The sequence below is a fragment of the Echinops telfairi genome, unplaced genomic scaffold (assembly GCF_000313985.2).
Source record: "Echinops telfairi isolate 266 unplaced genomic scaffold, ASM31398v2 ScPeMD7_7410;HRSCAF=8448, whole genome shotgun sequence".
Lineage (NCBI taxonomy): Eukaryota > Metazoa > Chordata > Mammalia > Afrosoricida > Tenrecidae > Echinops > Echinops telfairi.
Genome location: NW_022111310.1, coordinates 121,627 through 145,726, shown reverse-complemented (window position 1 = coordinate 145,726; position 24,100 = coordinate 121,627). Strand labels below are relative to the sequence as shown.

Below are 24,100 nucleotides of genomic sequence, written 5' to 3'. Positions count from 1 at the left end.
CCCACATGTGTTTATCGGCCAGGTTGGCACAATAAACTAACTCACCCAGCCATCTCAGTGCACCAATTTTTGGCAAAGAAACAGCATGCCTCTCATTCCCCACACTCCTTACTCACCTGACCTCACTCTGTGCCACTTCTTTTTGTTTCCTTGAAGAGGGACATAAAAGGACCCTCAATGCAGTGGTTCTCAAACCTTCTAGGAAGGTTTAATACAATTCCTCATGTTGTGGTGACCGCCTCCAACCATATAATTATTTTTTGTTGCTACTTTATAATTATAATTTTGTTATTGTTATAAAGTGGGCAACCCCTGTGAAAGGGTCCTTCAACCCCCAAAAGTTACAACCCACAGGTTGAGAACCACTGCTCTATGATGTTCTACAAATTGGGTGTTTGCAATTTAGGCTCTGATACTTTTCCCTTTGTCATATTTGAATTCTGTTATTGTCCTCTTTGGATCATGTAAGCTGGTGGTGTACTTCTTCCATGTGGATTTAGTTGACTCCTCACTTAGATGGCTGCTTGTTTGAATATAAGCCTTTAAGACCTCAGAGACTATTCCGATCAATAGCCGGGCACCATTTGCTGTAGCACGTTTATCCTCAGTGATCATTTCATGAAGGTGAATATTGAGCAGAACCATATTATCAGAAGATTGGGGCTCAGAATCCATCTGCTTGTCCCTGGAATATGTATGACTCAGGTTGATTTTGGAGTCCTATTATGACAAACTCAAAACTCCATAAGATCAATTACCAAACAACAGCAACAAACCAACAGGCAGACAACAAAAGACAAACAAAAAACAGTGCTTAGCTTCTTGATGGAGGGTTTCTCTCAGAAAGAAATTTGCCTTTGGCCCCATTCCTAGATCCAAAGCTCTGGCTCAGATTTTGGCCAGGAAGAGAAGCAGGTTATAAAACAGACAGCTCCTAACCTCTTCTCTAAAGAACTGGCTTAATTTTCAAAAGAAGTTTACATAAGAAGCTAAAGGTTAATCATCCTCTCAAAAGCAGCAGAGGGAATGGGGAGGAGATATCTGGATCTAATGAAAAGATAGCCTAGATTGGCTAGTTTGCTGGAGTGATTTTCGTACATAAGACAACCGAGAGGAGTTATCCTGGAGTCAGAACAAATATCAAACTCTGACCTCAGCAATTATTCTGCTGAATGAGCCATAATTTGATCAGAATAGCCTGTAGAATTGCTGTCACTAATAGAGCAATCAACTGTTGGGTGTGCTCAAGGAAAGAAAGCAGTGGAGCTCAACTGGCACTGCTGTCTTTCTAAGATGACAGCGGGCATCAGCAAGGCTGCGCCTCCCGGAAGAGCAACATCAAAGACACAGCACTGTGAGGAGAGAGAAAAAAACCTTCTTAAAAAGCATTCATTCACTAAACAAAGACTACAAGCTGTCCATCCAAAGTTGCTACACTATATGGTCTAAAATGTCCAGTTTCCAACAATAACAACCAAATACTTGGCATGTAAAGAAACAAAGTAGGGCCATGCATCTGAAATGAACAAAGTACCAGTCTTATCAGAAAAAAATTTTTTAAAGTAACCGTTATCAGAAAATTCACAGAATGAAAAGAAAGTTTCACTACAGAAGGCAGGCATGATGACAATGCTGCGTCCAATAGGAAAATATCAATAAAGACATAGATATTTTATAAAAGAGCCAAGTGGAATTCTGGAGTTGAAAGGCACAATAACAAATAAACTTTTTACTACGAAGATTCAATAGATTTGAACTGGAAGAAGAATTAAAAATAGAGATTAGGCAAGCCAAAAGATGGGGGTGGCAGGGGGAAAGAATGAAGAAAAATGAACTGAGCGTCAGAGAAATGTAGGCCACCACTAAGCATACCAATATATGTGTAATGGGAGTGCCGGAAGAACAGGAGAATTTGGAAATTAGTCAGGTGATTATTGTTAGGTGCCATCAAGTTGGTTATGACTTATAATGACCCTGTTTACATCAGACGTCAACACTGCCCAGTCCCAAATCCTCACAATCGCTGCCACATTTGAGCTCCAAGTTGCAGCCATCACTGCACAACCACTGTGTCCATCCAGATCAGGCAGTTATTTGCAGGACCAATTAGAGAAGCAAGAGAATACAGGCCAGAAGAGCAGATGAAAATATAATCATATAGGCCTGAAAAGACCTTTCTTGATCTTAAGGCACTCTTTATGAACCAAATTTGTAATAACAAAGCATCTATATCAAATGTATTCATTAATTATAAGTTGTGGTTTTAAGTATGGAAAATCATAAGATATAACATGCCATAATTAATGAAATCAGATGTTAAAGAGCTTAATTGCCTTTACCTATTTTTCCCACTAGTAGTGATTATAATCAGAAGGTAAAGACATGAAAACATTTTGAAGATTTTGAAAGATTAAATGTTAGAATTCACAGAGTGAAGATTAAAATTATGACACCAAGATTTTGAGTCTGAATGAAAGTGACTCATTGGAACCATTAGAAGGGAAGAGGGGAAAAAAGCAAACTGCATTGTCTTATATGGGGGTTTGAAGCTATGAGCCTAGAACCAGGAAAAGGGTCATATTGGAGTTTGTATCCAAGGAATCATCTCGACAGAAGTCAACAGGGAAGACTTAGCATGGGGAAAATTCTGAAGGAGCAGAAAGGTTAGGGAAGGAAAACAGATTTTTGAGCGGAAGAATTAGGTTGATACCAAAATCGTGGCATGAAAGGTCTGATAAGCAAAAGGTTGGGACCTTATGTTCATTCTTAGGTTTTATAGATGCTAATTATGTGCATTTCAAAAAGAATGTCCATTTGGGATTCCACTTTAACCCTTGGCTGTAAGCTGACTACCACTGTGACCTGGTCTTCTGCGCCAGGAGTGCTAAGCAGTGTTTAGTCTGGCTCCTTAGCCTGTGTTGGGCAGTCATGAAATTCCCCCAAAGGGGGAACACTGCTGACCTTTTAAAATACAAAAGAAAACATTCTCACATAACTCTTTTGATGAATAGGGTTTTGTTTGCATTGAAAAATATTTATTGATCTCTGTTGCCTCTGTTCTTCGCTGTATTTACAGTCAGGTGAGACCAGCCAGGGAAGTTAGGGTTCCTGGTTTCTTTTAGGTAATTAAGTCTAAGTTTGAATGACAAGAAATATCCCTATGAAGGGCAATCAAAATGACCTTGGGGGAAAAAAAATTGGGAGACTGCTGGAACGATTTTAGGGGTGGTGGTGAGAGTTTTGGAGCACCAGGCGGGAGAACAGTATCCCCCAGGGAGTGTTCTGAGAGGGTTTGGCTGGGAGAGTGGGTTCTCTGAGCTCCTAAGAGGGCAGGGCCAAGCTTGGCAGCTGGCACTGTTGGAGAAACTGCTGGCAGCCTCTGGCCTGGAGTACTTGTTTGACTTCCTGTGGTGCCTTCGATGCCCATTTTTCTTCACATTGCTCATGAAGTGATCACAAGGACACCATTTCTTTGGCAACCCCGGCACTGCTAGTGTCATAAATTTTCCTTAGGGACTTTTTGGAGCTGGTGTTTGCATTCACAACATAGCTTGCCTTCCTAGAGCCACCTCCCTAAGCCCTGGCGCTGGCCCTGGTGGTCTCTGGCGACCCTGGATTTGGGCTGCTAGAGACCCTGGACATTGGTGTTAATTGGCAACAACAGAAGGAGGAAGAGACAAGAACTTTCACTGTGACTGTTCGTGTTGCTGCAAGTGGCTTGAAGAGTCGTATATGGGGCCCAACCTTGCGGATGATTCAGGCTTTGGTCCTTGGTTTGGCAGTCTGTGCCTTAATCCCAGGGCAGTGTTCTCATGACGTGGTGAGAACAGCTGGGTGACGCGGGCCTTGCTTTCAGGTAACAGAATGGGCCATGTGCTTTATGGGAATCTGGGAAGTAAAGCTTCACAGCCATGGCTTAATGAGCCAGATCCGAGCTCATAACTTCATTGACCCAACTTTTTATAAAAATCAAAGTTAAAAGGCAAACTAGTTTTTAACACTTTTCCAATTCTTCTGGAATAGCTGTGCAAATTCAACTTTCTAAACTTCTGTTAGTCAGGGATGGCTGAGCATTGACTTATCTCGTTTCCCAGAAGACAGGGAATAGGATCATTCATTGGTTTAAAATATACTTTCAATGCCCATAAAGAATACATTTTAAAATTCCAATACACGTCAGTGTTTCACACACATACCTACAACAATAAAAATCATTGTATCTATTGTCCCTCTCTTCTTTAACTGGGAAAGCCAACACAGGATGCCTATCCACCACAAGTGCTTTAAAAAGCTGAGTGACTGGCAGGATAAACTTGTTTCATAACTGAGGTTATGAGGAGTGATTAAATGGTCCTGAAATATAAAATTCAACACAAAAAGGCTTCCCTTCCAGCTAATCTTTTTGAAGCCAAATTATGTTCTGCTATCAATTTTTGTTGAGACCACGTGTTTTCAGTAATGAAAAGCATTTACAATGAAATGAAAAAAAATTTTTTGAGGTAAAGGGTTTTGAGGGGGTCTCTGATATTAGGATTGGTGGGATGAGGGCTGATTCTGCAGATTCTTGCAATCATTCAGGTCCTTACCAGGTGACAGCACGCAAAAAAAGTGGGATAGGACACTCCCAATAAATTCCAGAGGCAGAAAATACATGTAAGCATTATATGTCCCACAGGTCACAAAGGGTTAAGAGTATTGTTATCAGTACATTTGTAAGCATATGTTTCACTTGAGGGGACTTGAAAACTTGAAGTCAACTAATGGAGTTTAGGATGCTACTGAATTATTTTAAGGCAGTGTATCCCTAATCCTTACAATGCTTTCCTTAGTAGGGCTTCTTAAACTTTTCCCACTCCCCTTTTGCCTGAGAAATTTGTCACTTGGGCAAGTGGTGCCAGAAACACCTTGGATTCATTATACGTTTGGTTTTTCATTAATTTTAATTACATCATTGCACGTTCATGTTGCTAAATTTTTCATGACTCCCACAGTTCAGTTGTACAACCCAATATGGAGTTGCAACCCCCAACCTAAGAAGCTCTGCCATAGAGCATAGGTTCCCAAACTTATTTGGTCAATTGTCTTTTATTCAGGGGGAAAAAAATTACTCAGCATCCTCCTGCCCCACAATTAAAAAACGTTTATACTATAGCCCATAATCCAGGTGAGACGTAAGGTATTAGCTTTTACAGCTCCCCTGGATCGTTCCAGTGCCCCCTAGGCGACGATATCGCTCACTTTAGGAACCTGCCTTAGAGGAAAAGCATGACCATCTATGTAGTGCAGCCTCATAAGGCTACTCAGAGGGTGCCAGGAACCATTCTCTTTGCTGTAGGGAGGTATCCCTGGGATTTGCCTTTGCAGCAATGTCTCGTTTGTAAGGAGTGTTTTATTCTTTATATATTTAATAGCTGTGATAATTAAAAGCCTTACAGCTAAGATAGAGTGGGGTAAAAGGGAAAGCAAAGGGAAATATTATTAAACAAAAATCCAGCTTAATCTAGGGAGTGTGCTCAGTTTTCTCCATCTCTTAATTGATTTCTTCAAGATGTTGACTTAAGACAGGGATGGCAAACATATGACATTACCCCAGCTTTCCCGTAATCCTCTCCCACCCCTACAACTGTCAGGGCGAGGAGGTCCCCAACACTTGAACGGATCTTCAGGAGCGACTTTGCGATTATGGAAAATATTAAAGACAGACAGACAGTGGGGCACAGGGGCTCCTCATCCCATGTCAGGACTGAGAGAGAGAATGTATTTTCCAATGAGTATATTTAGTGGGGCTTACAGATCTTTCATAAGACATGCACATCATACAGCTAACATATTACAAAGTCGGTGATAATTCATAAGCGGGTAACATAATGAACTCACAATAAAGTGGGTCATTGACTTGACCTAGTGCTAGTTGACATCAATTCCCCCCCACCGAGCCCTTTCCAGGGGGCTGCTACATTTGTGGTGGGTTGGCTACAGACACAGATTGCTTTTATGCAGATAACCTTCAGGCATTGTGAAGTAGCCAGACACAGAAATGATTCATCTTATATGGTAGCTCCTTTCTGACCGTTTCTTTATGGGGGTTATTGGAGGGACTGTGTCCAGTCATGAGAATGTATGTTAAGATTTATTTATATCTCATCACCGTGAGAGTCTTCCCCCACCAGAGTCGGCTCTCCAGACCCGTCATGATGAGCAAGGAGGATTTAGCTGCAGGACATTCTCATGCAGGCCCTCAGTTTACCACAGACAGCCACCAACATGGCAGCCCCCAGAATCTTTCCCCTTGAATTCCTACTCAGCCTAAGTCATTTAAAACACAGCTTTCCAGATGACTTCTACCAGTCAATTGGGGCTGGGCATTGAAGTGGTGGGGTTGGGAGTCTTCCTGGCTTACAGTTTTGGTGTGATGTGATGATAGAAAAAAGGTCAGAGAGAACCAGTAGAGAGGTCTGAGGGGCAAGCCCCAATCCCAAGTACGTGAACAGCCATCCCTCGCCCCAGAAGAATTTACTTCAGAGGACAGCATTGAAGCTACAGCTCAGGAAAAGGGACATGTTTGATCAGAGCACACGGAGCAAATGAAGGAGGAGGAAGAAAGAGTGGAGCACATCCTGGCCCACCAAGCCTTAAGGATGATATCCCCGCTCAGAGCAGCCAATGTACACAGAGGACCATATGGCCAGCCCACTATGAGACAGGGCATCCCTCACTGACTCATAGCCTACAGGGGACAACACTGGAGACACAGTGTGGGAATTGCACCCGATCTGAACCCATCATACCGAGGCAAAACACTAAGGGTGTGCAACAGAACAGCAAGGGGAGCAAAACAAGTAAGTCCAGAGGGAATATCAAAAAGAGACTTTGGTACCTGGGCATGGCACCCCATCAGATTCAACTGGAAAAACACTCCTAAAGGTCAACAAACAGACCTTGAACTGAAAAAAAAAAAAAAAAAGGTCAGAGAGGTATGACCCAAGGAATGGGGGCTGCCTTTGGGAATTAGGAAAGTAATTTTCTGCTAGAACCTCCAAGAGGAAGTCCTATTGATAGCTTGATCTTAGCCTACAAGACCCATTTTGGACTTCTAACCCCAATCACTGTCAGATAATGTATTGCTTTAAGCTATTAAAACTGTCATTTGTTATAGCAGCAAGAAATGATTACACTATCCATACCTTGGTGAGTCTGTCCATTTAATGGTTTAATATAGCTATTCATAAGCAACTCAAACATTTAGGGTGCTAATTTTGCTTTTTTTTCCCTCCCCCAAACTGGGTCACTCCCTCAGCCTTTCTTTCTCATTTCAGTAAATAGTTCCCTCACCATCCATTCAGTCAATTACAAAAGACCCAAACCAGAAGTCTTCCCTAATTCCTTTTTCTCCATCATCCTCTCCTATCTAACCCACCAACAAATTCCCTCCATTCTATTTCCAGAATTAATCTCATATTTAGCCACTTCGATTGAGTTCCTCTGCCATCATTTTTGACCCTCATCTAATCCATTCTCCACAAGCCAGGGATATTTGAAAAAGAAATCTGATGGCACTTCCTCACACAAACCTTTAATGTGTGCCCTTTAGTGGCTGATGTGACCTTGGAGTGCGTCCAAGATAGCTGGAGGGTGACTGCTGAAAAGTGTTTTGCAATAATTAATAATTAGGCTTAATTAGTTAATTAGCTTCATTACTAGAAATCTCAATGAGATGTTAAATTAGTTAAATAATTTAGCCTGTGGCAAAATTTTGGATCATCACCTCACTCAAAGTGACTCATAAATTTTGGGGGGAAAAAAGAAAGGTTTAAGTCTTCATTAGGAATTATGTGAGCCCTTTACGCCACATTTCCCTCTTAATCTCCTTGGCCTTCCAGGGGGTTCCCTGCAGTGGATGCGGAGACCCATGCCCTGGGCACCCCTCAGCACTTCACCAGAGCCTTCTAGGCGGCATGGTTCTGGAGTTCCAAGGGCTCCCGGCTGGGCTGTACGCGACTCTCCCGCTGAGGCCAGGTCTACGGAAGTGCCACCTTGGAGGCAAGGGCAGAATCATGCCGTTTTCCGGGCGAGTGTATGCCATCAGCAGCGGAAAACGTTTCAGGGCGGGGACAGCGGTCAGCTCCGCTTCAAGGTAATCGCCGCCACGACAACGGAAGCCTCTTCCCCGTCCGCACCGCATCCGGCTTTTCTAAAAACTGTTGGGAAAGGGGTGGGGGCAGGGACGTCAGCAGCCAATCACGGAATTTCTCTCAAGTGACGTAGACGCGTTCGCGGATTCGGCGCTCCGAGTGGGTGTGGCGGGGTGTGCGAGGGGCCGATGCCAGGGTCGAGCGACGAGTCATCGAGCTGCGTGGCCGAGCTGCGGAAGCTGAGGTGCTGGCTGGGTCTCGGGCTCAGCTCAGCTCTGCGAAGCGCGCGGCGGCGGCGGCGGCGGCGGCGAGTAGGGCAGGAGTCTGGTGAGAGTGCGCGTCGGCGGGGCCTCGGAGCGGGCTCGAGGAGAGCATCCTCTCGGCCTCCTGGGCCTCTTCCTCGAGGCCGCCGCGCGGCTAGCAGCTTCGCTCCCCTCCGCGTCCCGGCGCGCGCCGCGCCTCCCGCGTGACCCTTCTCTCCTGAGGGCCTGCATGCTTCGCCTCCTCCTAGCCCCCTTCAAGGCTCTGCCTGTGGCCCCAGGAGCAGGCAGATTCGCTGTGGGCCGGGAAGTTGGCGTGGGGTGTGCTAGAGGGAGGCCTAACGTGATTCCACCCTGGTGGGCATTGCTGTGCAGCCAGGAAACGGGCTGTCATGAAAGACGGAGAAAGCCAGAGAGGCTGGACAGCTACTTGATCGACAGGTTGCTCGGGACGGAGGGGCCAAATGATCATCTCGAAGGCCCCTGTCAAACTTACGTCCGGGCCTCCTTGGAAGATTGATAAGCATTTATTGCTTCCCCTGGTGTTGTGGTTACGCCTTGGGCTGCCACCCCCAAGGTCAGCAGTTTGAAACCACTCGCTGCTCCAGGAGAGAAAGAGGAAGCTGTCTGCTCCCAATAAAAGTTTCTGTCATGCCTACAGGAGCAGTTCTGCCTTGGCCTGTAGGCTCGCAATGAGTAGTATTGGCTTGGTAGCAGTTGAATTCCTGAGTTTTTCCATCAGCGATTTTGAACATACTAGTAAAATGATTAGAACAATAATTTTGCCCTAGTAAAATTAAAATAATTGTGTTCTAGTAAAATTATTAGACCACAAAAAGTATTCTCTGAGTGTTCGAGTGCTCGAGAGGAGGGTGGCGTAATGAGAGGGCTTCAGAAACATCGTGGAAAATGGAATTGAAGGATAATGGAATGTTTCCACGGTTTTTTTGAAGCCCCAACTGCAGGAACTCTGGAAAGACAAGAAGCTCAACCGAATTATACTTGAGGCATAGAGCACTGAGTTACAAGCCGCTTTCTCCTTCAGACCCCTTCAAATTCCTATCTCAGCTTCTCTGCACTTCTTAAGCCTCGTGGTTTCTAGTAGTGCCAGGCACCCCATGTTTGTGAAATGAACAGAGAGAAGGCAAATACTGCATGTGGGGCAATATCCTGATAACTGGAATCATTCTCATCTGGTTTGGGATTTGGTTCTGTTGATTATTAACTGTGTTTTGGAAAAGCAAATATTCTCTCCATACCCACTGTCCCTGTCTGTGAAATGGAGCTAATAAGAGGGATATGCAGAACTAAATAGCACACGTTTGGCCACCAGGGGTTACTTAGCAAATGTTTACTACTACTATTGTTTAATCAATGACTGCTGGAGCTTTTGTCATTGTGTTTATCACTTCACGGTAATTACATACACATAATATGGATACATAGATGCAGATACATGTGTACGTGAAGTGGAACCTTTATCCAGAGTTGAGTGGGATGCTCTTTATTTTCTTGGGATGGGTTGATCACCTTTTGTCAGTGTTTATAATGCCCAGTTGAAGAGAATGCAGGAAGGGCTTTTGAAGAGTGGGGTTTCTCAGAGATTGCCAGTGAGGGCAAGGCAGAAGCAGACTTTTCTGTTGGATGTGGGCATACACACAGTTGTTGGTCTCGTTAGGTCACGATTATGGGGTTGAGTCAAATGGAGAAATGAATGTAAATATCCAATCCCTCGTTCGTTCTCTCTGAGTTTTAAAGCTTCAGGATACTATGGACAACACTTACTTCATAGTGTTCCCTTTTAAAAGTTATTCTTTTTTATTCTGAAATAGTTCACATATGCTTAGAAAGAACAGTAGACATCCTCTGCCAGCTCCCAAACTTAAAAACACATATTATTAATATGTTGCCATGTTTGTTTCAGATTTCTGCTTGTTGTCTTTTACAAAAAATAAGTGTTTATGTACCTAGCTAAAGCCCTTTCACCCTCATCCCTACCTCCCCATTTTCCTTTTCCTTCTCTCCCACTCCTCTCCTGTCCTCTGTTCCCATACAAGTTTACTTTTTGAAGGTAAGTAAAACAGTATTGCTATAAAATCATAGAAACCTTTATTACAAATATCAGAATATAAGATGGGCTTTGGGTCTCCACTCGCACTCCCCTTCATTCACAATATGATTTTTTGTTCTGGGTCTTTGATGCCTGATACCTGATCCTATCAACACCTCGTGATCACGAGGCTGGTGTGCTTCTTCCATGCGCACTTTGTTGCTTCTCAGCCAGATGGCTGCGTGTTTATCTTCAAGCCTTTAAGACCCCAGACGCTATAGGGCACCATCAGCTTTCTTCACCACATTTGCTTGTGCACCCGCTTGTCTTCAGCTATCAAGTTGGGAAGTTGCAGAATGAAGAGCCAGGAGAAGCTGAGCAGGCTGGAAGCGCTGCAACCAGCCCCCCTCCTCCCTGCCCCCCCCCCCCAAACCTCCTTACAGCAGCATCGCTAGAGTGGGGCCTATTTTGAGTACAAAGATGAGTCTGGGTTTGCAAAGCCCCCATCTTACAAGGTGGCTACCACACTGCCCAGTTACGATGCAGCTGAGAGAACCATGGCTGAAGCCACCATCCCTCTGGTTCCGGAAGAGATGAAGATTTTGTGGGCCGGGATGATTTTAATGATGCTGACCAGCTGAGGATAGGAAATGATGGGATTTTCATGTTAACATTTTTCATGGCATTCCTCTTTAACTGGGTTGGGTTTTCCCTGTCTTTTTACCTGACCACCTCAGCTGCAGGAACGTATGGGGCCATTTCAGGATTGGTCTCTTGCTAATTAAGTGGATCCTGATTGTCAGGTTCTCTGCCTATTTCCCTGGATACTTGGACAGCCAGTACTGACTCTGGTGGGTGTTTCTGGTTCTCGGCTTTCTCCTGTTTCTCAGAGGATTCATCAATTATGCAAAAGTTCGGAAGATGCCAGAAACCTTTTCAAATCTTCCTAGGGCCAGAGTTCTCTTTATTGATTAAAGATGTTTTCTGGCAAAGGCTTTCCTGTGTTTATGAATTCTCTCCCAAGAGGACACCTGCAGGAAGTGAATCAAGACGCAGAAGAGGGGAGAAATCACCTGCTTCACAAAAATAAAGCACTGTCCAACAAATCAGAATATGAAGCTGTTGTTTCTCAACATATCCTCTATCTAGGTCTATACACTGTTGAAGGTGGGCGGCGTTTCCGTCTCTGGGACCCTTCTCTGAAGAATTCTGTGCTCTCTGGTCACATGGTACAACAGTGGTTTGGCATCCTTGAGGGACTCAAATTGTACTCAATTGTGTTCTTGGAATTTCAAGATAAAAGGCATCCTAAAGGGGAATATCACAGTTATCAGGTGGATGGGGTAGGGTGGGTTTCTCAATAAAATTCTCATAGGACAACCTTTGCTACCCTTGAAGAATAAGCAGATGCATTGTCATGCTGGGCAAACATTCCTCAGCTTTCCTGGCTTGTTCTCACCAACAGTGTTTCCATTTTCTTAAAACATCTTCCATAATTAGCTCCTGTGATCATCTTGTGTCCTTTAGAAAAACATCTATGAAGAATCCCCCAAATTAGTCACCGTAACCTTCTGAGCTGACTTCTCTGTTTGAATTTAACTGGCCAGTACACCCTCTGAGGCTGCTGTTTTGATTTGACCTTTTTTTGAAAGCACTCCAAGGAGACTAAGACATGTGCATGACTGAGAGAACGTGGCTGCAGCCTTCCCCCATCACAGAAACATGCTTACACATGTTTTGTTTAGAATAAACACGTGGATGAATGAACTGCCGCTCTAGTACCATGCTTTTTAAACGACTTATCCTTGTATGTCAGTACATGTTGTGAGTTGTCAGGGGCCTCCTCGTGACCCCATGTACAACAGAAAGAAAGCCGCCTGTCCTTCTCAAGGTGTTGTTATTGTTGGACCCCACGGTGGCAGCCACTGGGTCTGTCCATCGTGCTGAGGGTCTTCCTCTTCATTGCCCCCCTCCATGTTGTGAAGCGCGAGGTCCCTTTCCAGGCCCTGGTCTCCCCTGATCACATGTCCAAAGGAAGTGCGACGAAATACCACCACCAAAGAGTAGTGCCGGTGTCTTTCTCAGCATTTACAAAAATGGTCCCTATTGTACTCAACTTCTTAGACTTCCTTGTTTTTCCTTAAAACATGCCTTATGCTTTTGTGACTTAGCGATATTGACAATATGAACTTAGTCCTTTTTTCATTGCAATTAAAATTTAACTGCAGGATTTCACTGTGGAAATTAACGAGCTTTATGTTGCTTGCTTTATCTTGAACTTTATACAGCTTAAATTCTGTGCTTCTTAAGTCCGTTTCATCACATTCACCTGTCTCATACTGATAAAGACAACTTTGGTCACCGTTTTCCATCTAAAAGTAGATTTTGAGGCATGGCATCTTATCCTTAACAAGTAAATAATGTACACTGGAAAGAGGGGGAAAAATCAATTTTATTTCTGATTCTTCAGTTGGAGAAAGTAAACTTGTTAAAATCTATTGTGTGGCCTGGCGTCCTGTACTAGATTGTAAGTTTCTAAAATTCAAGGGCTGAGTCTTTCTCGAGGAGCTCTGGTGGGGTAGTGCTTACTCATTGGGCTGTACCCACAAGGTTGCAATGTGAAATCCCCAGCTGTTCCACTCCCACCAAAACTTGCGGTCCTGGAAGCCTCCACGGGCAGCTCTCCCTTGTCCTGGTGAGTCTCTGTGAGCTGGAATCTACTCGATAATTGTGAGCTTGGTTTTGGTTGGAGGTCCTTCTCAGCTCCACAGCTCTTAGCTTTTTTCTGAAGAGAAGATGTTCCAGAAATGTTTGTGCCAGTGAATATTGTTATATTCGTAGCTCTCATAGCCCTTTAGATATTTGAAAAGTTGATGGTCAGTAATCTTCAGCACTTTGCACCTTGAGGTTCCTTCCCAGTACATTTACACTTCCACTTTACCATTTAATTCAGAAACGCAATTGAAAGCATTTTCATTTATTTCTGTGGGTTTTTTTGTTTGTGATTTTTTTAAATTGTGAATTAGGTGGAAGGGGTTACATTTCAAACCATCAACTCTGCATTCAACAGTTTATAGCCCTCCCCAAGCACCCCTCCTCCCTCATCTTCTGTCCCACCCTCTGCTCCAGGGTTGCTCTTCTCCCTCGTGGGTCTCTATCCTCCTGTCACCAAGTCAAAGCCTGTCAACCTCTTAGTCCATTATAAAAGCAAGATGTATAATAACAGCTTGTAGATATATAACCAACGATAAAATATATGTATTTAGATGTGCTTAGTATAATCTATGCAAGGTAAATAAAATACTAGTAACTCTTAGCTCCCAGAGACCAGATACAGATTGCTAGAAAATACAGATCAGAAGCTCTTGCTCTATAGCCTGTGACATTGGAGTTTTAAATCTGTTTAAACATGAGTAAATGGGCATGCATTACCCAATACAACAATTATTTACATTAAAATAATTTTTAAAACCGCTTTCTTCTTTAAAGGGCATTTTACCATTATTTGCTTTTTTTAATTAAAAAAATCAAGAACTGTCCATATCTCCCTCCCCCCGACTCCTGGGAACTACTAGTAAGCTGCAGTCTCTATGCAATGCCTAGCGTACATACTTCTTTCTTTTTGTTTGTTTTTGTGTTGAAGGGTTTATTAAGGAAGTTAACAGATTACAGTTCAGATGAGAATTGATCCATGTTTAATCAGATTTCTGGGTTTAACATAATGCACAATGTTTATTTTATTTTTATTTTTTAAATCGAGGAGCACTCCATATTAGTCATTTGGTGTCTGGCTTATTTTACTTAGCGTATGATATTTTCTAGGTTTACCCATTGAGTAGCATATATCAGAATTTAATTTCTCTTTATGCTAAGCAGTATTTCATTGTACCATACTTTATCCATCTATTCATTCTGTTATTTGACACTCGGGTTATTTCCATTTTTTATTTTATTTTTTGCTACAGGACTGTTTAACACTCCCTCACCAATAGCAGTAACACAGGGGCAGGATACAGTTTAGAATCTAGAGCTGACTCCTCTCCTACTGGGTTTCAAGGACAGGGAGTGGAGGAGGGACTGCCACACCGCTCAACCCCTCCTCCATGTGGGGTGGGGGGTGGCATAAACTACTGGAGACAGGAGCGCTGAACAGGCATATTTCCATCTTTTAGCTCTTGTGAATAATACTGCAATGGACATGGTGTGCAGCTAGGTTGAGTCCCTGATTTCGGTTCTTTGGGGAATGTACCTAGAAGTGGGACTGTCGGATCATCTGGCTATTCTGCCTCACTTTTGGAGCAAGCAGTTTTTCCAAGCATCTGTACCATTTTATAGTCTCACTAGCAGTGAACAGGTGTTCAAATGTCTCCACAACCTCATATGACTTGCTTTTAAGAGTTAAAAGAAAAGCTTTGGCCTGATGTTTTTGTCATCATTTATTTATATGACTAGCTTATTCTCCATTTTTGTAGAATAGGCTTTGAGTTTTGGGAAAGGCTTAAGGTTTCAATACTGCCACATGGAAGTTGATTGTTCATTGTAAAATAAATATACACTGACCAATCATGAGTGGTTTCCTTTATCTCATGTAGTAAATTAAATATCAGTAGTAATTGATCTAGCTCAAAGTTAATGATCAGTGGAGGGAGAATTCTATGCAAGAACACTTAAGACAGCTATTTCTGAAGAATATTTTTGTCTCTTTAATAATCATTAAATAATGCTTAGACCTTAGGAATACCACTGTCTGGGCAGAAAGCTCATTTCAGTATCTTAAAATTGCTTTCCATCAGGTAGAATTAGCTTTCATTTGGGGTGCAAAGTTCAGAGTCAGCCTAGGGAGGGGCAGTTTGTGTGGCCACAGGTTCTTTCAGCCCGAGAGAGATGAGGAGCCCAGAACAGAGGGCCTTCAGTGAGCGTCGGTTTACCCTGGTCAGAAAGGAAGTTCCCATTTCATTGGCATCCTTATTCAAGCTTCTCTGGATTCCTGATTACAAATTCTTTCTTTCTTTTTCCCCCTGATTACAAATTCTAAACAATGGTATATTTTCCAGAACATAGGCATTGGAATCAGAGTCAGTGAAGTTATATATGTAAGTCAAGACATTTACAGTGCTCCATAAAACATCTCTTATTCCTATCCCGGCTTTGTATTTTTGAATGAAGGGTAATGTATGCGTGGCAGATGCATGAATTCACAGTATGGGGGAAGGAGGGTGCTTCAACACATGGGAAAAGCCCATTATCTTTTCAATATTTTTCCCCATGATGTTTTGAAGCCCCGTCAGGGACATGTGGTAGGGCAGAGTGCTAAGAAGGAGGGAGCCACTCAGTGGGGTGGGGTGAACAGGAACAAGTTTATATGAAAGCGTGCCAAAAGCAGTGACACAGGACTGGGCAAGAGGAAAAGGAAGGTTTAGGCAGAGGAGATTTGCATCTGTAAGGTATGGAGATCATTCACTGAGCTGCAGGTGCTTTGGTATGGCTTATGCTCTGTCACCCGGTCCATCCTTCCAGTCTGAGGAGAGATCCAATCATCCAGAAGAGATTGGAAAGATGGACTAGGTCCAAAGTAGCAGCTTAAACTTTCTGTCACAAGTCGTAGATGGTTGGCGTGATACAGTCAGATTTATGATTTTTGGAAAGATCACTCAAAAGTTTTTGCCAAGCAGGACAAGACTAGAGACAAGCAAGTCATTAGAATAGTCATTTAAACAGACCTAAAATGAAGCCCAAGGAGCCCTGGTTGTCTGGGTTACACATGGGCTGCTAACTACAAGGTTAGCAGTCGAACCCACCAGCGCTCCGAGAGAAGGATGAGGCTTTCTGCTCCCCCAGAGTTTACAGCTCCAGAAGTCCCCAAGGGCAGCTCTCCCCTGTTCTGTAGGGTCACGAGGAGTCAGAATGACTCAGTGGCAGTGGGTGGGGTTAAGGTGAAGATTTGGACTTAGAGGAATCCTGGTCGGATGAAGATGGGATGGATCTGAAGGATTCTGAGCTAGAATTGACAAGGCTTAGGAGAAATGGGGTAAAGAACAGGGAAGACCAGATGTCAAGGCATTTGAGTGAGTGGAAGTGTCTAACTGAGAGAAGAAGGCAAAAACAACAAGCTTAGAAAAGAAAATGAGCTCTGTTTGGGACTTTCAGGTACCTATGGGACACAGAAGAGGAGTATCTGGTAGCCTTTAGAGTGGTCAGTTTGGCAGTTACTGTTATATAGGCCTCGGAGGCAGGGCTTTTATCTTCCTCATTTGCTTCCCCAGCGCTGATCATGGTGCCCTGTATATATATATATACATAGTATCGGTGAAGAGATCGTAACTGTAACAAGATGCGATCTTGAATCCGGAGGATATCATTTCCCTCTCAAGACACATGTTTTCCTTTCTGTAAATGGAGGGCACTGACCTAGATCAGTGGTTCTCAGCCAGAGTTTTGCATGTGGGGATCAATTATGGAGTATGACAAGTAACCGTTACCGTATAACTGCTTGCTTTTATAAAAGAGAGTTGATTACATCACTCTCACGTGCATTCCAGGATGCCTTCCTGAGTGTTCGTGGAAGCTCTACTCTGTCTTCTAGGGTCTCTATGAGTTGGATTCAATTAGATGGCAGTGAGTTTGGGTTGTTTTTTTATATGCTAAATAGTGATTAAGGACTGGGCAAAGCCAAACCCACTGCCTTTGAGTTGATTCCAACCCATAGCCCCCTAGAAGACAGAGTAGAACCATCCAGTAGGGTCTTCAAAACTGTAAATCTATGTGGAAGCAGACCGCCTCATCTTTCCCCTGATGAGCAGCTGATGAGTTTTGATCCTGACCTTTGGTTAGCAGACAAGTGCTTTAACCAGTGCATACACAGGGCTCCTTACAACTGCAAACTTTTAAGGTCTTAAAATAAAAGCTTTCTGTGTTTACATTTAGGACCTGTCATTCTGATGATAAATAATCATTTTCATTTTTTGCAACTTCAGGAACTCTATTTTAAGACCCTCTTAAAACAACATAAGAAAGTCATGGAGAAGAATGGGAATAACCGGAAGCTACGTGTTTGTGTCGCTACTTGCAACCGTGCTGATTATTCCAAACTTGCCCCGATCATGTTCGGCATTAAAACGGAACCTGACTTCTTTGAGCTTGATGTGGTGGTACTTGGCTCTCACCTGATAGATGACTATGGGTAAGACGAAAGTGCTTTCGTTGTTATTCTCCATTGTTTCGGGTGTATTAGTGAAAACTTGGCTTTTGAGGCTGTTTGGAATGAGCTTCAAATCCCACCGTTACCACTTTGTTCTTTTAATGTGACCTTGGAGAATTCACTTAGCACCTATGAGCCTCAGTTTCTTCAAGCATCAAATGGACTAAAGACCTACACTGTGAGGGACAGAGTGGTGCACACACCCGTCACTGTGGTGGTGTGTAGTAGATGCGTGATAGATGATAAGTATAAACATTACTATTACTGGTTAGTGCATTTGTGCGAAATGTCACTTATAAATCTATATTGTGTGACTATAATGTGTAATGTGACTATTCCCCGTGCTGTTTTGTAAGCTCTGATGGCAGTTATACTTGTATAGAGGTCAACAACATATGTAAATACAGGTATGGCACAATGCATGGACGTGGCAGTCAAGCAAGCAAGCGACATATTACACTGGGTAAATCTGCTGCACAAGACCTATTCAAAGTGTTACAAGGCAAAGATGTCATGGTGAGGACTAAGGTGTACCTGGCCCAAGCCATGATATTTTCAGTCAACTCACATGCATATGACAGTGCATAAGGAAGACTGAAGAAAAATGGATGCATATGAATTACAGTGTTGGCAAAGAATATTGAAAATATCATGGACTTCTAGAAAAGCAAACAAATCAGTCTTGGAGGAAATACAAAGGAGGATGGTGAGGCTTTGTCTCATACTCCGGACACGTTATCAGGGGAGACCAATACCGAGAAAAACATCATGCTTGGCAAAGTAGGAAGTTAGCAAAAAAGTGAAAGCCCTTCAACAAGATGCATTGACACAGTGGTTGCAACTATGGGCTCAAGCATAACAGCAGCCTCACAGAAAACAGGTTAAAATATGAAGAGCTCTGGTGTGCAATGGGTCAGTGCTTGCTGCCAACACAAAAGGTTGGTGGTTGGAACCCCCATAGGAGAAGAGACCTGGCGATCAGCTTCTGTGCATTTTGAGCCTAGGACACCTAAGAGGCAGCTTTCCTAAGTCTTAGGGTTGCTATCGTCCGAATCAAGGTGAAGGCACACAATCATGATCCCTAAGTGAAGTAGACCATTGTCATTGATAGTTATTATGATGTCACTAGGTTTGCTATTGATCACAATCTCAAATTTAAAAAGAGGCTGGGAAATCTTTGAGGAAGTAGAATGTATAAACTAGACATTAACATGAATTTTTGCCCTATGTGCTTGAACTCTTAGAAAGTGGTAAAGTAGCATTTAGTGCGCCCTTGTCATGGAACTATTAATGCAGTTTCCAAAGATGTTTAAAAAACCCTAATGCCATTATACTTGAAGAAAATGTGTTAAATTAAAATTGTCTTTTTAAGACTATTCTTTAAAAGCAAGACAACAACAACAACAAAAACCTGCCTTCTATAAAGCAATTAGGCAATGTGCTGTCAGAAAATATATGTGCACACTAGAGAATGAGCTTATGGCCGCCTCAAGGGTCTCTAGATTGCTTCTAGGTGAGAGGATGTCTGACTGAAATAGCCATTTGGATAATAAGAAGTAAGCGGAATTTTATTTATTGCTCGGGATGAACATCTCAGTGAATTTGCTTACTTGTGTGAGAAAAGATTGATAAAAGAATAAAAGGAGAGAGGCTCTCAGGGAAATTGTAGTAGGTTTCTTATGTACTACTATAATCATTAAGTTTGGAAAGGTAATGTAATTGGAAACTCAACTAGTACTTAATGAAAAGTGTATTCTAAGATAAGAAATGAGTTGCCTCTTGGGAGAGGAACCACAAGACTGAACGTGACAGGCACACTTGTCACTGTACATCATGGGTCTTAAGCCATGTGACTGTGTGGGGGCTTCAAAAAGTTTGTGGGAAACTACTGTTATTTTTTTATTCCACTTCCACAAACGTTTTGATGCCCTCTCATATATTAACTCTTCTCCAATGTGTGATGAACTACACGTGAATGGAGGATCATAGCAGCCCAGCAGAAAGCAACAGCCAGAGGCCGAAAAAACTGAGCTCAAATGCCATCTGCTGTCCATTTTGAACACAACTCACTCTCCTGCTTGTACAAAATCACCTAGGAGGAAGATACAGAATCCAGTCTGTATTGTGGACCATCTTTATGTTTAGCATATAATTGCAAATTATGCAAAACAGCAGGAAATTTTGGCCTAACATCAAGAGAAAAAGCAGTCAGTAGAAACAGACCCTGAAATGGTTTAGATGTTGGAATTAGCAGCAAGGATTTTGAAAACAGTTACCTCCACAGGAAACAGAAACTATAAAGATGATGTAATACATAAAAATTAAAGTCTAGGACTGTATAGTACAATATAGGAAGTGAAAAATCTGCTTGAGGTAGATAACTGAAGAAAGCATCAGTGAACTTGAACAAGACAGATCATTAGGAGTTAGCAAGGCGAAGAAGAGAAAGAAAGAAAGAAAGAGAACAATCTCGGGGATATCTGAACCAATATCGGAAGCAATCTCATGTACATTTAATTGGGTTATCAGAACAGAGGGATAAAATTGAGCAGAAAAGTTTTAGAAGAAATGATCATCAGGATTTTCTATATTTGGTGAAAAACATCAACATACATATCAAGGAAGGTCAACCCTAAAGAAGGATAAATATCACCAATGCTAAATAAGATTTGGCAGAGCTTCCAGAGTAAAACAAACTAACAAGAACAGCCTGGAAGTCAGCCGGTGAAAACCTTATGAAGCACCGTGGTGCAATACCATTGTATGTGGGGTCGTCACGAGTCGGGGCGGAGCCATTGGGAGCGAAAACAGCAGTGGTACTGTATCCGGAGCATTCAGGAGATGATTTTCAACATTCCGAAGTTTATTGTGACATGTTAGGCATTCTGATTCCCAGCTTTGTGTGTGTACAAATAAACTTTGTTTTTATATGTACATTTTTCTACTATTAGAACAGCTTTTTAAAAAATTGGTGAATACACACATATACACAAGAGGAAGGAGAAAAATGACTACTATAATAAATTTGGTCTCTTCCTAATAAAACGACTCTCCCTCAGGTGTTTCTCCCTCCAGGTACTAGTCTAGAAGTATTATTTATTTTGGCTGAGGTGGTGAGTACAAGTGTATTCATGTAAAAAAAACTGTGAACCTTGTTGTGTATTTAAAAGAAATGTGTATCTAAAGGAAGTGTGTTAAGTTATTGTAATTATTGAAGTATTGCACTTCAATTTATTTATTTAACAACAAGAATTCTCTCTCTTGTCGGGCTTAGTGTTAGATTGTCATTCCTGTTCTCAAATGCTCCTACATTTAAGGATATATTCTCAGATCTTTATTTCTCTCCTGCTTTAGAAACACATATCGCATGATTGAACAAGATGACTTTGACATTAACACCAGGCTGCACACGATCGTCAGAGGAGAAGATGAGGCGGCCATGGTAGAATCAGTAGGCCTGGCTCTGGTCAAGCTGCCAGATGTGCTCAATCGCCTGCAGCCTGATGTCATGATTGTTCATGGAGACAGGTTCGATGCCCTGGCTTTGGCCACATCTGCTGCTTTGATGAACATCCGAATCCTTCACATTGAAGGTGGGGAAGTCAGTGGGACCATTGATGACTCTATCAGACATGCCATAACAAAACTGGCTCATTACCACGTATGCTGCACCCGAAGCGCAGAGCAGCACCTGATATCCATGTGTGAGGACCATGATCGCATCCTTCTGGCAGGCTGCCCTTCCTATGACAAGCTTCTCTCAGCCAAAAACAAGGACTATATGAGCATCATTCGGACGTGGTTAGGTACGTATTGCATTTCAATTAGTCTGATCGTTGTTTTGTCAAAAGCATTGGGTGTATTTTAGTTCTTTTGGAAACTACTGTGGATCAAATATACTAGTAGGTATCAAAAGACTAAGGTTTTAGTTCAAATCTCGTCCTGTGAGATGTGGTCTCTTAGACTCGCTATTTTTTCTATAAAAATAGTGGACTGAGTTTAAAAACAAACAAACACGGCTGCAAAAGCAGATAACTATACTTTATTGTGGATTATGGGCCATAGTACAATTTTTTTAATATATGACTTTTTAAAATTACTGGGGGTTGACGAGTAATTTTTTTTTTTTTTCTGAAAAGGAGTGGTAGGCCAAATGCATTTGGGCACCTATGTTCTAAGTCTTAGGTTCCCAAACGTGGCTGGTCATTATACTCCCCTAGAGATCTGTGAAACGACAGATCCCTGGGCTCCTCTGCACACTAGGCAACAAATAGAGCTCAGAGACTGTGGCTCCACAAGCCCCTAGGTGATTCCAATGATCAGCCGCATTTGGGGGCCTGTGTTCTAAGTAAATACTCTTGCATTCTGTCCTGACTTTGCTACTAAGCTTTATATGTGCCCTGAAAAATCTCACGCTTTTGAAAAAATTACAGTGAATAGAGAATAACCATTGTGAAGCAGAAAGCACCCTGGGTTTAGGGTCTTATTTGAAACTATTCAGTTTCCTTATTGCAACTCTATAACCAGAACATTAATAACAATCCTAATAAAAGTATTAACAAAGTTAGACATTTTGAGTCCAGAGTAATGAGAAAAAACAACACAGTAAATATGAGACTATTACAAAAGAAAACGAAACGGTGGCCCCAGGATCCAGTGTGACACAGAGGTGCACCGAGGCTCTGAGTCCCGGAGGAATGAGCGGAGGGATTCGCCAGAGGGGCAGGCTCAAGCGTAGGTGTGCAGGCTTCGCACAAAATGGATTCTTGCTAGGAGTACATGATTCTGGATCTTGTGTTTTCTTTTCTGTGGGTTTTAAAAAACATCTAAGTTTGGCTGTTGAGCTGTCCCTTCATAAAGAAACTGCTTAAATGGGATCTTAAGTTACACAGTGCATTCCTATAGCAATCTGCATTATAATGGCTTTTTTTAATCCACTAAAAATGTTTCTTAATCACACAAAGTGGAGAAAAATGAGAAGTGGACCAATCTCAAGGAGTAAACTTCTGGAATTTAGCTTCCGTTTCACCATTTGCTTGGCCCTTAGCAGTGAGGTATGATACCTCTTGTATGCAATGATCTTCTGAAGGGGCCTGTAACATTACTGATTTTCAAAGAACAATGCCCATCGCCCATGCCCAAAGAGAAGAGTGACTTGCACTCTATGTACTCTCAAGGCAGAGTGAGTACACGGGCAAACGGAACCACGAGACAGAATGTGAGGCGAAGTGGTCCTTTTACAGCTTGTTATTGCCGTTCCATTAGGGTTCTGTGTCTTTGGCTGTGGGGGATCATAGGCACAAGCTTCAAAGAGTTTGTAGAAAAATTCCATTATTATCTTTAAAAAAAAAAAACTTTTATTGGGGGCTCTTACAGCTTTTAAAACAATCCATACATCCATTGTGTCAAGTTCATTTGTACATATGTTGCCATCATCCTTTTCAAAACATTTTCTTTCTACTTGAGCCCTTCATATCAGCTCCTCATTTTTTTCCATCCTCTCCCACCCTCCAGAAAAATTCCATTATAAAATTCCAGAAATTTATTCCATAAGTTCCATTAATGCCAAAATTGGTATTAATACCATTTTTTTAAAAGCCCCTTCACTTGTAGAGAAAAGACGTGGTGATGTCATGGTTACACATTGGGCTGCTAAGTGTAAGGTCAGCTGTGGAAATTCCGCAAGAGAAGACCTGACTTTCTACACCTGTAAAGAGTTAAGAGTTGCAGAGACCCACAGGGGCAGTTCTAACCTAACCTAAAGTGGTGCTATGAGTCTGAATTGACTCGATGACAGTGAGAATATTTGTGGATAACTGCTGCACTAAAGGCTGACATCATTCCTCTCTTTACCAGTCAGAGACAAGCCAATTTATAGACAGAAACAGGCCTGATAACAGAGCCAACTTGTAGCTGTGGTCAGATGATAGCTTATACATAGTATCCCCATATCCTTTACAGTGAAGACACTCTTATTGCTACCCCCCTCTGAGAGTTTTAAATTCTCTTTGAAATAGTTTCTTTTGGGAGACCCTAGGGCTTGATGTATATCTAGTGAGTTATCTGAATTTCTTGAATACATCTTTCTCAAAGATTTCTGTTAACTATAATTAGAGATGCTGTCTTGTTTTTGATCTTTCAGCCATTCATATTTATCAAGTTTCTTATGTATTTGTTTAGGCCTTTAGGTCTTTTTCATACTGTGTACAGACATTTTATACTTATATTTCCTCCTTACTTTAGAAGCTTATATGTGACTCATAATTCTTTTAAATAAAAACTTGGAGTCAACATAGTCTTTTAAATAAAATGCCACTGAAGATTCTAACGTAGTAAAACTCCATTGTTACTATTAAATCATAAAAATAACTGCTGCTGGAAGGACATTGGGCCTCCAATCAAGTACTCCCTCAATGCAAGAATACTTTCTTCTAGTAAATTGGCATTCTAGGATGCTCAC

General features: G+C 42.2%; 1 protein-coding gene and 1 pseudogene across 2 annotated transcripts in view; both read left to right on the top strand.

Moving 5' to 3' along the window:
• Positions 1-8,320: 8,320 nt before the first annotated feature.
• LOC101663119 lies at positions 8,321-11,423 on the top strand (annotated as a pseudogene).
• Positions 8,442-24,100, top strand: part of GNE (glucosamine (UDP-N-acetyl)-2-epimerase/N-acetylmannosamine kinase) — a 46,314-nt gene continuing 30,655 nt past the window's right edge. For both annotated transcript variants that reach the window (XM_004711022.2, XM_004711020.2), the window contains exons 1-3: positions 8,442-8,459; positions 17,417-17,622; positions 20,995-21,446. In XM_004711022.2, coding sequence (XP_004711079.2) covers positions 17,459-17,622; positions 20,995-21,446 — 616 coding nt within the window. In that variant the 5' untranslated portion in view covers positions 8,442-8,459; positions 17,417-17,458. The remainder of the gene's footprint in view (positions 8,460-17,416; positions 17,623-20,994; positions 21,447-24,100) is intronic.